Source organism: Plectropomus leopardus, chromosome 1 (genome assembly GCF_026936395.1).
Source record: "Plectropomus leopardus strain MGB_pleo_1.0 chromosome 1, ASM2693639v1, whole genome shotgun sequence".
Classification (NCBI taxonomy): Eukaryota; Metazoa; Chordata; class Actinopteri; order Perciformes; family Serranidae; genus Plectropomus; species Plectropomus leopardus.
Genome location: NC_142176.1, coordinates 24,767,348 through 24,783,274, shown reverse-complemented (window position 1 = coordinate 24,783,274; position 15,927 = coordinate 24,767,348). Strand labels below are relative to the sequence as shown.

At 45.1% G+C, this 15,927-nt stretch overlaps 1 protein-coding gene across 1 annotated transcript in view; it reads left to right on the top strand.

Moving 5' to 3' along the window:
• gse1b (Gse1 coiled-coil protein b) overlaps positions 1–15,927 on the top strand; it is a 193,688-nt gene that overhangs the window by 152,021 nt on the left and 25,740 nt on the right. Inside the window, exon 3 of the mRNA XM_042501982.2 lies at positions 10,504–10,701. Coding sequence (XP_042357916.2) covers positions 10,504–10,701 — 198 coding nt within the window. The remainder of the gene's footprint in view (positions 1–10,503; positions 10,702–15,927) is intronic.

Below are 15,927 nucleotides of genomic sequence, written 5' to 3'. Positions count from 1 at the left end.
GCATGACTGAGGGAGGTTTGTCACTAAGATACATCTCCTAGTAAGGAGTAAGAGTCTGTTACATAGTTTAAAACCAGTTTTGCTCAGAGATAGTGTTTTAGATGGTAAGCTCAGTATGAAGAAGCCTGGATCTTTGGTTATTTTCAGTGAAAATGTTTTGCTAAATTCCTGTGCAATGTTGCTTCAGAATTTTGAGATCAAAGGGCATTCCCAAAAATTTTGAAAATATGTACCAACATTTCCATTTAATACAAACTTTGAAGTTTATTAATACATTCAGTGGTATCTTATCAGTGCTTAGACTAGCTTTAGCCTCACTCCCACTGCATAAAACACCTGCTAACTCCCACTAACATCTGGCTTTTTAATGCAGTGGTAATAGGTACAATCGGCATTCACTTCGGGGTCAGGGGACTTTGCAGTAGTGACGGGTATTTACCGCCTCCGGCTCTGATTGGCATTGATGGGAACAGAACACCTGGGTGAATGTGCTAATTTTAGCATCTTGACCAGTAACGCACCACCACTAATTACTGTCCTTCTCCTCCTAAACAGCACTCAAGCATTGATCTCAATTGGTCTCCACCAAGTTTGCAAGAGAGGCTGAATAAGTAAGAGATATATGGTGAGAAGTAGACACCATTAAGTTTTCACAGACCTCTGTTCCTGCTGCGTTCTATTGTTAAACAGTTCTCCACCTTGTCTGTAATGTCCCACAGACACACCACAACACCACACACATACTTGTCTGCTGCAGAACTGTGTACAGAGCTCTGCTCTTCTTTCAATGGGAAAGCAGTCTATAGCCTGCTTTTAGCGGGTTTACCGGTGTTTAAAAAAACTGCGTGCAAGCACTAATTTTGGTGGGAAAGAGGTTTTAATCGCCAATACACGATCTAGCATTTTAGGCAGTATTGGAGGCATTTCTGGCACTGGTATCAGTATAGAAACAACCCTTTTAAGTAGGGTTGCCGTTGCTGAGCACACAAGGTGATATCTTCAAATATCACCTTGTATGACCAGAACTCTAAAACCAAAAGGTATTAAGTTTACTCTGATATATGTTTAAGTCAAGCAGGGAATCATCATTTTAAAAAATTGAAACCTGAGAAATTGCTGCATTTTATCACATTTTTTTGCTTTATAATGACTGAAACAAGTAATCATTTATTCAAGTCAATGCTAATTATCTTTCTGTTAGCTTGTTGTTTAAGTTGCCGTGGCCATGCGAAACCTATGGAAATTGTGTATCTTTTATCTTTAAATGGAATCTTGATTCAATGGATATTTCCTGCGTAGACAGAGGGAAGTCATGAGGGTTTCTGCTTTGGAAAGAATGGGTCATTCATTTGTCAGCAGAGCACACATTCATCGTAGGTCTCATTTTGATGGGTTGCGCACATTCCACTGGTCTAACAAACAACCAAGAAATACCAGTGCTATAAAATGATTATAAGAAACACAAGAGCCATTAAGAATAATCTGGTTTGACCTTTAGACATATTGTAGAATAGTAAAATTTTTCAAAGAGCTTCTGTTCTACAAATAAAAGTCAAATACTTGACAGAATCAAGGACAGCACGGGTCTCAGATCTGTGGCCAATAGAAACCTTGTTGTTGTGGCTACTCACTGAGGTGTGTGGCCATGGCGACAGCGGGTTATCTCCTGCTCGCCTGGAGGAAAAAGGTTCACTCATCAGTCCATACAACATCCACACATTCACAGATGCACATACAGGAACACACACCAATTATACCAATTACAAGATTACAACAGGCCAACTCTCAGCAACCAGACCCGGGAATGGAAAGTCAAGTTGGTGCTGTGTGTGTGTGTGTGTGTGTGTGTGTGTGTGTGTGTGTGTGTGTGTGTGTGTGTGTGTGTGTGTGTGCGCGTGCACGCATGCACTGTGGAGCCGCTTGGGAGTCAGGGCCCATGCAGAGCACTTGGAGTGCTAATTAGGCAACCACAACCCAGCAGAGTACATCACAGAGAGAAAGGGAGAATAGAGGGGAGAGAGAGGTTGAACAGAGGATGAAGTGAAGGCTGGATAGAGGGGAGCTGGCAAAAACAGTGCTCATCTCCTGAGGAGACTTGTAGAGGATGAAAGATAAGGAGGGAGAAAGTTGAAAGTTGATGCTAACTGAAATATGTTACAGGCAGTGATGTCCCCAGGCACTGAGAGCTTTATAGTACAGAACAATGTAATTTATCCAGGTCTGTGTGGGCTGTCTGCACTGAACAGCATCACAGGTGCAGAAACCATGAAAAGTACCATGGCACATACTTCTTTTGTATGTATTTGCTTCAATTTGTGCTTTGAGTTCATGTGAGATGGGCAACATCTGTCAGATCTCCCTGCCCTGCTGGGAAGAGCCACACTGCCACCTTTTCCTGCCTCTGTAGCAGGTGAGGTTGATTAAAAGAGAGAGCCGACAGGACCTGGTGATGTTGATGATGACGACGGTGAGTCAGAGCTGACTCCCTACCTCCTCTCTCAGGCGAACAGCTGGGCTGGGGCTGAAGCTGGCCCTCTCATCAGGGGAGCGGCAGGGCTGTGTCCCCCTCAGCGAGAGGCTACAGAGGGCACAGCCATACAGACAGCAGCTTGACTCCTGGGGCATGGACCACAAAGAGCCAGAGACACAGACAGAAGGCTCTTATGTGTGTTTGTGTGACTGTATGTGTGTGCCTGCATGTGTGTGTTCACACTCTCTAAGCAGCGTTGTGAAGCGTAACCAGACTGTTCTGTCATACGCCCACGCTGGTGTCTCAGAGAACACAGCCACACACTCACCAGATGACATGCGTGTGCACACACACACACACACACACACACACACACACACACACACACACACACACAGACACACACACATACACACAACCCCAGCAACCCCTACCACAGCCGCTATGTAATTTACAGACAGAGGAAATGGCGCTGTTGGGGTGGGTGAGTCGGATGCAGGGAGGAGGAGAGGAGAAAAAATCATCTCAGCTCGTGCCTACCCTCAAGACACAATCTGCTTCTCTGTGGCTGTGTGTGTTGGAGAATAAAAGAGAGGAAGGTGAAGATAGGGAGAGAGATGCCGGCTGGTCTTTTGAAATCTCTGTGTTTTTGTTGCAAGCTGCTGGCAGGCAGGGTTTTTTTGAGAAGAGGGGGGCATACAGAGCGAATGGAGGAGAGGAAGAGAAGTAGGAGGTGAGGGATGAATAATGAGGTGTGCGCCCACGTGCACGTTCACACACACACTGCCGTATCATTTAAAGCCACACAAGGTAAAAGACAGGAAAAATGCTCTCTTTGCTCTTTGCACAGAAGTGAATGTGTGTGTGTGTGTGTGTGTGTGTGTTGAAGACAGTGACAGGGAGCCAGGTTAGAGGGAGATGTACTCTGTTCTCTGCTGTAGCTCCTTAATGGAGGCCTGCTGTATAATGACAGCTCAGACACACAGGCAATTCTCTCTCTCTCTCTCTCTCTCTCTCTCTCTCTCTCTCTCTTTCTCTTTCTCTCTCGCTTTCTTTCTTTCTGATTCTTCATTGATCTCGTGCTCTCTTTCTCACCTTTCTCCCTTGTTTCTCTCTGCCTCTTTGTCTCCTTTCCTTTTTACCCTCCTCTCCTCTTTTCTCTCTCGCTCTCCAGTGGAATTGTCGCCTTTGATTCTGCTGCTCTGCAGCCACACTGCTGCTGTTTCAGGACTTCTCTGATATTAGGGTTTTCTCTTTGGTATGGACTGAAAGAGATGGCATGCATGCGCATAGACATGCACTCGCAAACACACACACACACACACACACACACACACACACACACACACACACACACACACACACACACACACACACTCCCACATACTCATCCGTTCTACAGTGCCTGAGGGTAGATTGCTCTGACATCTCATCTCAGAAGTCAAACAAACCTGGAACTACCAGAGCAGGTTTATCCTGCTGTGTTCCTGGATACTGTGTGTGTATTTGTGCATGCGCAGCTTTATGTGTTTTCGACATCAAGATCATGACATGCATCTATTTGTACAGTTTATGTTGAAGCCCTTGTATTCATGTGTATGAGCTTTTACAACCACTCTTGAGGTCGGGTTCCTACTCTCTTGCTCGACTTTCATGAACTACATTTTTTTTTTTTTTTTTTTGCCTGTTCAGCTAGAAGATCTTCCTTAATCATATATCATATACAGTATATCATTTCAAGTGTTGATTTTGTCAGCCATAGAGTTGCATTTCCTGCTGTCATTCAGTCAGTTTTACTGTGTCAATTTCACTTTCGGTTGAAGCACTTCCATGATGTGGCTGCAGTAGTGGCTTTTATGTCTGTATTATGGTCTGTTTTGCTATGTTGGTTTCATCTGCATCACAGCATCACTGGTAAATTAGGCAGTTTAATGTTTCATCCTCATCTATCTTTAGTCAGAAGCTTCCTTCATGCTGAACTTCTTACATGCCCTCCTCCCATCCTTTTCATCCTCCCATCAGCACGTCTTCAGCCAACTGGCAAGTCAGTCAGCCATTCATGATGACATGTACTCATCTAAATCCCTCCCGTGTCACTGGATGAGCTATGTACTCAAGGTAATTTCAGCAGGTTGAATGTTTGAACTTGCGTCCTTTGGTTGAAGTATGCTTTTCCACTGAGTGATGCCTTCATTTTTTGAACACCTGTGGTGTGTTGTCATGAGCAACTGTGATCAGAGTTTATGATCTCAGCAATGAGGGGGTTTCCTGTTATCCATCTATGACAAGATGGCATGGTTAAAGGTGTTGCTAATCTTGATGGTGTGTAGGATGCTTGCTGGTCTGCACAAACTGCAGTAAAACGTATGTCACCTGCAGCTCTTTACCTAACCAGTTCTGGTTAGGTAAAGGCTGAGTTCTGTTTACTACTCCTCCCTGCAATACTTGAAACTTTACACCTGACAAAAAGTGTCCATATCCCACTGTTAAGGCTTCAGTTATCAGTTGCTTGCTTATCATACCAAGAAACGGGGCTGAACATCTTGTAGCAGCTTCACAATAAAAGCCTTGCAGTAGGTTGCTGGTGAAATGTGGAGCAGCAGTAAATGTTTGTTTTGTATTAGCAAATACAGCTCTGATAGAAAACAGCGAGGGAGCTATTTGTTAGAGGAAAGTAAGAACAGGAATGTAGGAGTGGAACAAAACACCAAACCACAGAGGCTATGTTACACCGGAGCTACAAAAGTATTCAAAGCCGAGCACAGCAAGACTTTTAGAAACGGTGCTTTAGTCGCCTGCTTGGCCACACATGTTGAGCCAACCAGTTTATTACACTGACATATTTATTGCTCATTTGAGGGCAGACACTGACCGGTTTTGGTTCTGTTCCTAAGCTGCGCCACAATATTGTGGCATAGTTAAAGCGTACCGAGCTGCTGGAAAAGAGGCATCTGCTGCTCTGGTGAAGTTAAGCGTGTTGTCGGCAGTACTGTTCCAGTCCATGCTGCGTTGGACTTGGCCAAGCCAGGTTGGTGGCAGGATCAGATAGATGGGCCAGCAGCACTGCCCTGCTAGTTTTAACGAGCTGATAGGCAAATCCCTTCCTGGTTAAAGATTAACCACTCGCTAGAGCTGCCACTGCATTATCTCCCTGCTGGCCGGGGCATACAGGAGCCAAGAGGATTTACTTTATATGCGTGCGTGTGTGTGTGTGTGTGTTTTTTTTTTGAGAGAGAAGGAGAGAGAGAGTAATCTGCATTCCAACCAGCAAAGGGTGGAATTGAGTGTGTGTGTGTCACTGTGTTTGTTTGACTATGGGAGTTAGTGATCGGCTTTACTCCCAGCAGGGTGTTAAAACTGTGTGTTTACTGTATGCCATTTAGCAGTCAATCTGCTCTGTGTGTGTGTGTGTGTGTGTGTGTGTGTGTGTGTGTGTGTGTGTGTGTGCGTGCGTGCGCGTGTGTGTGTATGGGCGGGATCATGTTTGTGTGTGGTTTGTTGTAATCTACATTCCTTTTCTTTCAGGGCTTTGTTTTGTTTTCCCTTAGGGCGTAACAGCATTCAAAGGGTTAATTGCATCAGGAAGCTTGGTGTGTAACAGTCTCCTTTAACCCTTAGGTTGTCAGAAATTTTTTTTAAATTTATTTGCTGCAGTGCCAAAATTCATTCATATTGCCCATTAGGGCTCTAAAGCTTGCAAGTGGATGCAGCCTTTGTCCTGTTCATAATTCACGGTAATATCATTTATATTTTTCCTTTTGTGTATCACTGGATTAAAGGACTGTGGCATATGCTGTTTTATCTACAGAGGACTCCCTCTGATTAACTGGGAGACAATGCCATCTGCTGGATGTTTGAAGGATGTAGTGCCTAAAATACTGTGCAAGTGTGTTGTAACTGAGTGATGTTAAGAGGTGGAGGCAGGCTCAATAATCTGGAAATTCATAAGACATTACTCATCCTGGGATGCTTAGATCATACTATTCATCATTACTTACTCTGAAAAGAGAGCCTTGACTTGTGCGGCTCGTGTTTTTCTGGTTAAGAAAGAAAAAGTGGAAGCGGAGATCAGAGGGAGCTCTCTCTGCACACCCACATAACCTTAATACTATCATTGATTTCCACTTAATCCTGTTCTGCATGTTATAATCGGAGCATTGAAAAAGTGAGTGTTTAACCATGCAATAGATGGGAGCTCACCGATTTCTTGTAAAGCAGTTCTTCTCTTCTTGTATGTTTCGGGCATTCTTGCTTTTATTGGACAATCGACAGCAGAAAGTTGAAAGGAAATAAGGGCAGATAGTGGACGACATGCAGCTAAGCCAGACTTGAAGTTAGTCCACTCATAGGCTACTTGGACACCCCATGAGCCACACTTCTGCTTCTGAGTACCAGCAGAGGGAGCCTGAACAAGCATCTTCGTGGAAAACTAAGTAAGCACCTGCAGCTTCTGTTCTGCTTCATTCAAGCACCTTCAGACAGAGGACATCAACGCAGACAGCAAAGAGACAGAACCAGCAGGGTGATCCTTGTGATGCTACACAGGAAAGGGGTGGAGGAGAGGGACAAAGATAGAGGAGAGCGTAGTGGTCCTGTGTTTTCTAAAGGGAGTCCTAAGGTACAGAAAATGAGCTGTGTCAAGAGGGGGCCTTTGACATGATGCTGGCCACCGTGTGACTTAACTCTTAAGATAATCCCGCTCCCTGTCATTGCTCTCGCTCCCTCGCTGTTCTGAGAGAAGTAGCGAGTGACTGAAGGAGGAAATGACTAAAGAAACGACTCATTCACACCCCTGCAATGACAGCAGGATGGACAGAGGGGAAGTCAAACCCACGCATTTACCCTTTTCCTGAGCCCTCCTCCCCCGACAACTATTAAGCATTAGTCTCCTCCACCCTGATAAGAATTCCTTGTAATTGTTGTTCATGCAGCCAGTGTGTGCCTTTGTGGTCTGATTGCACATTTTTGGTATGACTTCCTTGTTTGTATGAAATAGTAAAGGTTAACTGAGAGAGAATAGATTTCATTACCTTTTTGTTTTGGATGTAGTTTCCTATCTTCCGCTTCATTTTTTCTTGATGAGCATTTGTTACAGAACAATTATGCTAATAAATTTAAGCAAATTGAATTGCATTGAGGCAGATATTCCCACACAAAAGGGTTTCTGTCTTAGGCTTTGGGCTTGACACAGGCCAGGACATGTCCTCTTCCTTTCTCTTTCCTTCTCTTTCTTTTTGTTTCTCAAGAAGGGAAGGGCGCCTCACATATTTAACCTACCCCCCCCCCCCATCCATCTATATATGTACATACACACAGCCTGTCGCACCCCAACCATGGGGTCAGATGTGATGACCGGCTGAGCACTCTCCCCTCCGCCTCCTCCTCCTCAGCTCTTCTCCTCTCCTCTCCCCTCCCCCTCCACCCGCTCGCCTTGGCAGGGCATGCATGCCTGTGTCTGTTATCTACAAATGGCTGAGGAATTATAGGTTGAGAGGGGAGGAGGAGGAGGAGGAGGAGTGAGGGAGAGTGTGAGAAGGGCGGGCAGGGGAGGGAGGGTGGGTGGGTGAGGTCATGTGACATCGCAGCAGCTGCTAGGCTAAGAATTTCTGTTTTCTCACTTAGAGAGAGCGAGAGCTCGAGCAAGGAGGGGAGAGATAGGCAGCGTGTGTGGTGTGTTGCTTTGTTAGATAAGCTCTAAACGGTCTTTGTGAGCGGCAGTGCGAGAGACAGGAAGGCAGGAAGGCAGGCAGGGAGAGAGAGAGGGTGGACGGGCGAGAGGAGATAGATAGACGGTGAGCGAGAGGGAGAGAGGAGCAGGAAGATGGTGTGTGTCCTGTCGGTGGCTGCCGGTGTGTGCTTGGCTGGGCTCAACGTGAAGATGCAGCCATGGGGGATTCAGGCAGCTCCACTCCTTTGTGCAGTAAGGAGCTTCGGCCACGCTTTTAATCTATGAGGGGTGGGGGTCATGAACCACTGCCAGACCTCCGGATATGTGTCTCTTTGTGTATTTGTCAAGCTATGTGCTTGTCTGTCTCTTCTTTCACTGTTACTTGCATGTGTGTCTGTGCTGTGGTTTTATGTGTGTGGGCTTTAACACAGTGTCTCTATGGTATGATAGTATTTGCAAAAAGTTCCTTGTATGTTTCATTGACTCCTTTCTTGGACTTTTTCTGACTTTCTCTGAAAAGAGAGCGGCAGGAGCAGTATTCTAGTATCTTGACAAAGTCACGTCACTGGGCTCAGCAGTTGGTGTGTGTGTGTGTGTGTGTGTGTGTGTGTGTGTGTGTGTGTGTGTTTGCTTGTCTCTCAATGGCGCCGTGTGTGTTGTTCAGACAGTAGTCATTGTTGATCCAAGTATTAATTGTGTGCTGGGTTCAGTCTGAGTGCACTGGGTAACTGGAAGGTTATAGGCAGGACAACTCAAGAGGTGTTGGGAATGTTATTCACTCTCTCATGCCCGACTTGACGTTGTGTGTGTCTACTCAAACAACACACACACACACAGACACACACACACACTCACACCCACACACACACACACACACACACACACACACACACACACACACACACTGCTCTCCTCTCAGGAGGGAACATGATCTTTTTATAGCCCTCTCAGCCTCTGGGGTAAACCCAGATATAACTCCTATTTATCTAATTGTGCTATTGGTATACTGTTAGTAAGCAGCTTTTATTCCAGTCAGTATGTCTTTGTCTCAGAAGTTGTTGTGTGAGCTGGAAGTTTACTTTGAATGTTGATTAAAGGAGGATTCAGAACAATCCCTAGAGTGTGTGTGTGTGTGTGTGTGTGTGTGTGTGTGTGTGTGTGTGTGTGTGTGTGTGTGTGTGTGTGTGTGTGTGTTTAAATGTAACAGTTAATACCTCTGCCACTTAAAAACCAGTCTGAGCTTATACTGTCCTCTGAGCCACCCGGTAAAGTGTGTTTTGCTTGAGCATGTAGGGCTATCACACGCCGCTCTGGCATTTAGGGATTCCACTGACCAAGGGGCTGTCAACACGGTGTCACCTTTCAACACACACACACACACACACACACACACACACACACACACACACACAGGAAGTAAAGGGACAGCCGTCTCCTCACCCTTTCTCCACCTCAAACCACAGAGCACTTGTAAATGTGAGGCTAGAAAGAGACACGACACAAAAAAATCCCCATTTTTTGTTGCTGTTGACTTCATCTCTTTGCAATGTAGCATTAACTCTTCCTTTTGAGTTAAACTGAAAGTTTTGTTTTATACTATGTAAGTCTCAAAACCACTGACGCAAGAAATCCCAAGATTCATTCAAATCACATTGTCTAAATTTAGAAAGATCCAGCTGGCAGCATTTGAAGCATCACAGTTTATTTCCTCTTACAGTGTTGTTATAACTCTTCCTCTCTGATTAGAGAAGGGTCTTAGTAGCACCTCTCTGGCAGCATTAATTGGATCAAGCGCAATATGAATGGGACACTTTTTCTAAAGTGATAGTTGTAGTGGGGAAGCCAAAGAGTTGCTAATTTGTTACATTTTAATAGGGAAGGCAACGGATGTGTTAATGCTGAATTTTTTAACATCTAAGGAACTATTATAGACTGCCACTAAGAAATAAAGTCCCTCCGGTAGTGTTGGAGCATGCTCAGTGGAGGTGTTGTGTAAACTCGGTGACCATGGCCCTCTGGCAGACACACAGCCAGACTGGAGCTCTTTGAGCACAGGAAGGCTGACCTGCCCTCCTAACCTCTCACCTCTGACCCTAAGCCATACAGCTAAAGCCCCTCTGCCCCTCACACTACCAATCCCCATCCGCCCCAGCTGTCACAAACATACCCGGCACCACACTTTGCTCTGTCTACAGAAACAGCTATGCTCCTCACTTTGTCTTTGCATATTTCTTGCAATGCAAGCTTAGATGTCGGGTTTAAAGGTATTTTTAATGACTCCAGGTTGTTTTTTTTTTGTTGTTGGTTCTCCCTGAATTGATCATAAACACTTACGTCTATTCTCCTCCCTTTTGTCCATTTATAGGCATGAGCCATGAGCCAAAGTCACCATCGTTAGGAATGATCTCCACGGCGACCCGTACCACGGCGACAGTCAGCCCCCTCACCCCGTCACCTCTTAATGGCTCCATCGTAGCCAATGGAAGCCCCGCTACCCAGTCTGCTCACTCTGGATTCGCTGCAGCCCTCCGTAAACTGGCCAAACAGGCTGAAGAACCTCGAGGTAAAGACACACAGCTTTCACCACAGGGATTCATGACAATGTCAAGTTTAAGTGTGCTAGATGCCAGCATTTTGGCTGTATTATTAATGAAGGAAATTGGAACAATCCACAATTGTGTCCTCTATTGTGGCTTCTACTTCACATTGCTTATTTGGCAATGGAATTGCCAAAGGACTTATCTTAAACAGGTTTAAAATGGATTTGCAGTTTATGGTCTGCAGTTTGATTTGATATTTTCTCAGTATACTTAAGGGCTGGGCTATATATTGCTATTATTGCTGTATTGTGATATGAGACTAGTTATCATCTTAGATTTTGGATATCATAATATTGTCTTTTCCTGGTTATAAAGGCTGCATTACTGTCAAGTGATATAATATTCTGAACCTACCAAAATGTTCTAGCTATTATCAATTATTATCTATTATCTGCCTTTACCTTCATAGTCATTACAATACTGATTACTGTTATTTATCACAGGGTTCCTGCAGATCCCTAAAAATTCTCAAAAGGCATTGAATTCATTTGGCCTTAATTGACATTAAAATTTCTTTTATCGATCTTTCACATGTATAAAAATAAAATTTTTTTTTTTCTGACATTTCATTATAAAAATACCTTGCAAAAATAATTGGTAACTATACTGCTAATCTGTTTTATTTACAAAAAAAAGAAACCTCTCGTGTTAAGGTCACCAAATTGGGATAATGGAACCCACAAAACTCATATTTGTTTCTGGTTGTGATGCTCAGAGCAGAACATCCACTGTCTGCTATCTGGCTGTCACTGTACTCTGGATGAAATAGGGGCAGTGCAAATTCAACAAAAATTGTCAATTTAAGTGAATGTATATCCAAAGACAAATGTCCACGTGAGTGGACAATTGAGCTATCTATTCTAACAAGATTTCGGGAGGATGGCTGAATCTGGTACAAGGCAATGCATATGAGACTCGTTTTTTTAAAATCTTGGCATAATGGAAATCAAGACAGTGAGATGCCACATGCAGACTGAGAAATACAAAATCGTCAAAAAAAACCCCACCAACAAACACCAGGTATATCCCAGTTCTGTTCTACTGTCACGTCCGACACAAGGCCAAAAGTCATGTTTCATGCTACAATTAACATTTGAGCAAAATTGTCCCTAACTCTAAGTAATCAATGTCTGTTCATGTTTTGTCTTCTGGTGTTAATTTTCATTCTGTTCATGGCATTAAACAAGTGTTAAATCTGACTTGCCTTAAGCTGTCGGAACCCTGCATTGAAAATTGCATTGTGCAGATATTTCCTGAAATCCCCAATTGTCAACCCTACAATATTGTTGCAATGTCAATATCGAGATATTTGATCAACACCATGGCGATATTTAATTTTTTCCATATCAGCCAGCCCAATTATGTTTTAGTCCTCATGTCTGACAGCAGAATCTTTGGCTAAAAAAAAACTGCATCAAACATCAACATCAAGCCATGATCCCATCACCCTATTGTGTATTAAGCCATAATAAGAGCTAAATGCATTGTTACATCCAGTCTCCTGACCCTTACTTGTAAACCTGATGGATTAGGTGTTCTTTACTCCCTGTACTCTGTGTGTTGTTGTATATTTGGTCTTTGTGTGTGTGTGTGTGTGTGTGTGTGTGTGTGTGTGTGTGTGTGTGTGTGTGTGTGTGCGTGCGTGTGTGTGTGTGCATGTGTGCGTGTGCGCGTGTGCGTGAGAGTGGGGTCATATAGGTCTGTGTGTGTGTGTGTGTGTGTGTGTGTGTGTGTGTGTGTGTGTGTGTGTGTGTGTGTGTGTGTGTGTGTGTGTGTGTGTGTGTGTGTGTGTGCGCACGCGCGCGTGCTGTGCCTAGTTCCATGGACAGTTTGTGTAGCTGAGAGCAGAACCGCTAATAGCAATGGGATGATATCCACACAGGATTGAATTAGTTGGTGTCCCTGGAGATACTGGGACGGAGAGAAGCCACTCTAGCTGACCCACTTAATGTGCTGTGTGTGAGTGCACGAACACTTGGGTGTGCTTGTCGATGTGTGTATGATGGTGTTATAATTCCCCTTTATACATTTGTCTTAGTCAGTGTAAACACACACACACACACGCATCTGAAATATGCGATAGAATTCCCAACTCTCAGAGCTCTATCCTGTGGTTGTATGAAGATGAAATAAGCATCAGGTGGCTGAATTGCGTGCTATTTACTCAGACGCTGTATGTCAGAAATTCCGAGCTATATCTTTAAGACTGAAACATGTTTTTTTGTGTAAGTGCCTTTTGTGGGTTTACGGTTTCCTCTTTTTTGCTCAGTATCTCTGGTAAATGCAAAACTGGCCTTTAATACACAAGAACATGCAAATGTGCCCAATGTCTCTTAATTAAACACACACATAAACATAAAAACAAGCGTACAAAACAAAATCAGCAGGAAGTTTATTGAGTCCCTGTGTGTGTGTGTGTGTGTGTGTGTGCGTGCGTGCGTGCGTGTGTGCGTGTGTTTGTGTGGTTCCATGCTTTGGCTCTGGAGAGGCCCCTGCTACCCCAGCTGTCCACCCTTGCTCTGGCTCTTAAATCAGATGGTCCCCTCCTTCCTGGCTGTCCCTGGACACCTCGCTCCCCAGCCCACCGCAGCCTGGGACCCAGAACCCTGCAAATGATTTATTACCCACAGAAAGAGAGAGAGAGAGAGCTCAGACCTCACCTCTCCTCGCCTCCCTCTCAATCCTTCTCCCCTTCATCTCTCTCCACTTCCTCAGCCCTACATGCCAGCCCTATTACTTTCTCACTCTCTCTCTCTCTCCCGAACAGAAAAATCAACTTCTGGAGTTCAGTCCTTTTCATTTTATCACGGACTCGCCTTTTTTTATTGGAATATTTCCGTCTTATCGTTGTTGCTCATCCCCCCCTTGTGACAGTTGCAGCTGGAGAACACAAGGATTGCGTTCTCTTAGTCATGTTTTTTTAATACCTCTGCTTTTTTATTTTCATTGTGGAGCAAGGTGAGAAAAGTCTGCACTGTTCTATTTGTAATTCACAATCCACCAAGGCAGAGAGCTCCTGTCTGTGTCTTTGTCATACAAACAGACACCAGATCCTGTCTGATTAAGCTCTACCACCTTTTTATTAAAAGCACAAAAAAGCCCCTTTGTTATTTTGAGGGCCTGCTGACTGTGCTGCATGGCTGGTGTAGGCAGTGATGTGTTGGTGAGTCAGCCGTCGGGCATAAGGGGCAGCTCTGCCCGTGTCAGGAGCACTGGCTGCGGGGTGGGCAGAGGCATGTAGCCCCTGGTGCTCCAGTCACCTCTCTGTCTGCGGAGCCTGTATTTATAGGCAAGACACACACACCCAAACACCACCACACATTCAAACAGTTGTATTTGCAACCGTGTAAGCCTCGTGATTTCTTAGCATGCTGCAGCCTGCTGTCCTTTCATTAGCAACTTTGGCTCAACCGCTCTCTCTCTCTCTCTCTCTCTCTCTCTCTCTCTCTCGCTCTCTCTCTCTCTCTCTCTCTCTCTCTCTCTCTCGTTCATGCTTTGAGGTAAGTAGTGCAGAATACACGACGTGCCATGACTCAGTGTCCTAAGGCCTAGAGGAATTAGTTAGGTTTGACTACTAGTATCACTGCCACTGGCGGCTGAACTGATTTAAGACCCTGAGCACGGCTACTGTTTATACACACACCCGCGCACACACATACGCACACACATACATTGTCACTTGTCTGTGGTGAGTATAATGAATAGCTCTGTGTACTGAGTGCTGTGCTGAAGAGGGGAGGTGATGGATAATGAGTATCAGAGCAGCGTAAAGGACACACTTTCATCCCATGTACGCTCACATGAACGCACATGGTAGCACTCGCATGTGTGCACAAACACACAACACACACACGGACAACACACTGCCTCAAAAAGGCAGGCCTGCTGATATCTGATTAATTAGGCAGACCTGGGTTTAATCCTCTCAGTTGTTTCTTCTCGCACACTCTTAGACACATACACACCGCCAGAATGTCACGACTGCGTTCATACCAACTGTAGTATGCTGCCTGGAGAGAGAATGAAGCGAGGGAGAATAAAGGTGTACAAGATAGATGGACTGAATTGGCTGGAAAAGAGAGGAATTGGAAGTAATTAGTAGATTTGTGAAAACCTGTGGTGTTTGTCAGATTGTGAGTATATGTACATGGACATGTAAGTGTTTGTGTATGTGTGTGGCCGGAGGCTCCCCTTTTTTCTGGGAGCCCAGAGCATGCTGGGACATCGGGGCAGTGTGTCTCTGACCTCTCCATCTGGAGCCTGCCTGGGGCTCACACAGCCTCGCTGTGCTTAGTGTGTGTGTGTGTGTGTGTGTGTGCGTGTGTGTATTTCTTGAAGGCGAAACCCTCCAGGCTGTGACTGTCCCTGAAACACTCACAAACAAGCTCATTTGTGTTTCCCTTCTGTCTCTCGCGCTCTCCATCCACAGCAACCTTACACCTCTCATGACTCTGTTCAGTAGCAAAGCAGCATTTAAGCATAATATACAGTTTGTACAGTAAGCTGAAGGCACATAGGATTGCTCCTCTTATTTCCATCCGCCATCTTGTACCGTCTTTCTTTCCCTCACTGGCACAGCAACACACACAGTGTGATTCTCCCCTCCCCCCACTCAGTGATGCAGATTACAGGCTTTGTGTTGTGTTGTCAGTGCATGGCCAAGACTGTAGTAGCAGGTGTGTGCGGTGTTTGTGTGCATCAGTGGTTATTGTGTGTCAGTAAGTGAGGGGATGTGTGTGTGTGTGTGTGTGTGTGTGTGTGTGTGTGTGTGTGTGTGTGTGTGTGTGTGTGTGTGTGTATTAGAGTGCACGTGTTGAGGCTTGTGCTGCTGGTGGGGTGGCATATGGATGCAGGGTTGGCTGGGCACTGCTATGCACACCAGGTGTGAAATGGACTGTTTAATTAAGTGCTGATGTTGTTGTAATGCATGCTGGGAGGGAGGGGGTGTGTTGGGTGGGGTGGGTGTGTTAGCGGGGTGGAGGAGAGCACCTTCTGCCTGGAAGGGCTTGGGCTGGCTGCTCGGCTGTTTGGCAGGGGTGTTGGTGGAGGTGGTGGCAGCGGCAGAAGATTGGTCGGGGCCATTTGGCAACGCTAAAACATTTTTGTGTAGTGTTGTCTTCCTATGAAGGCTTAGTGATCCAGTGGGATTCACTGCTATAGCTGTTGGACTCCTCCATTGAATGAAATGG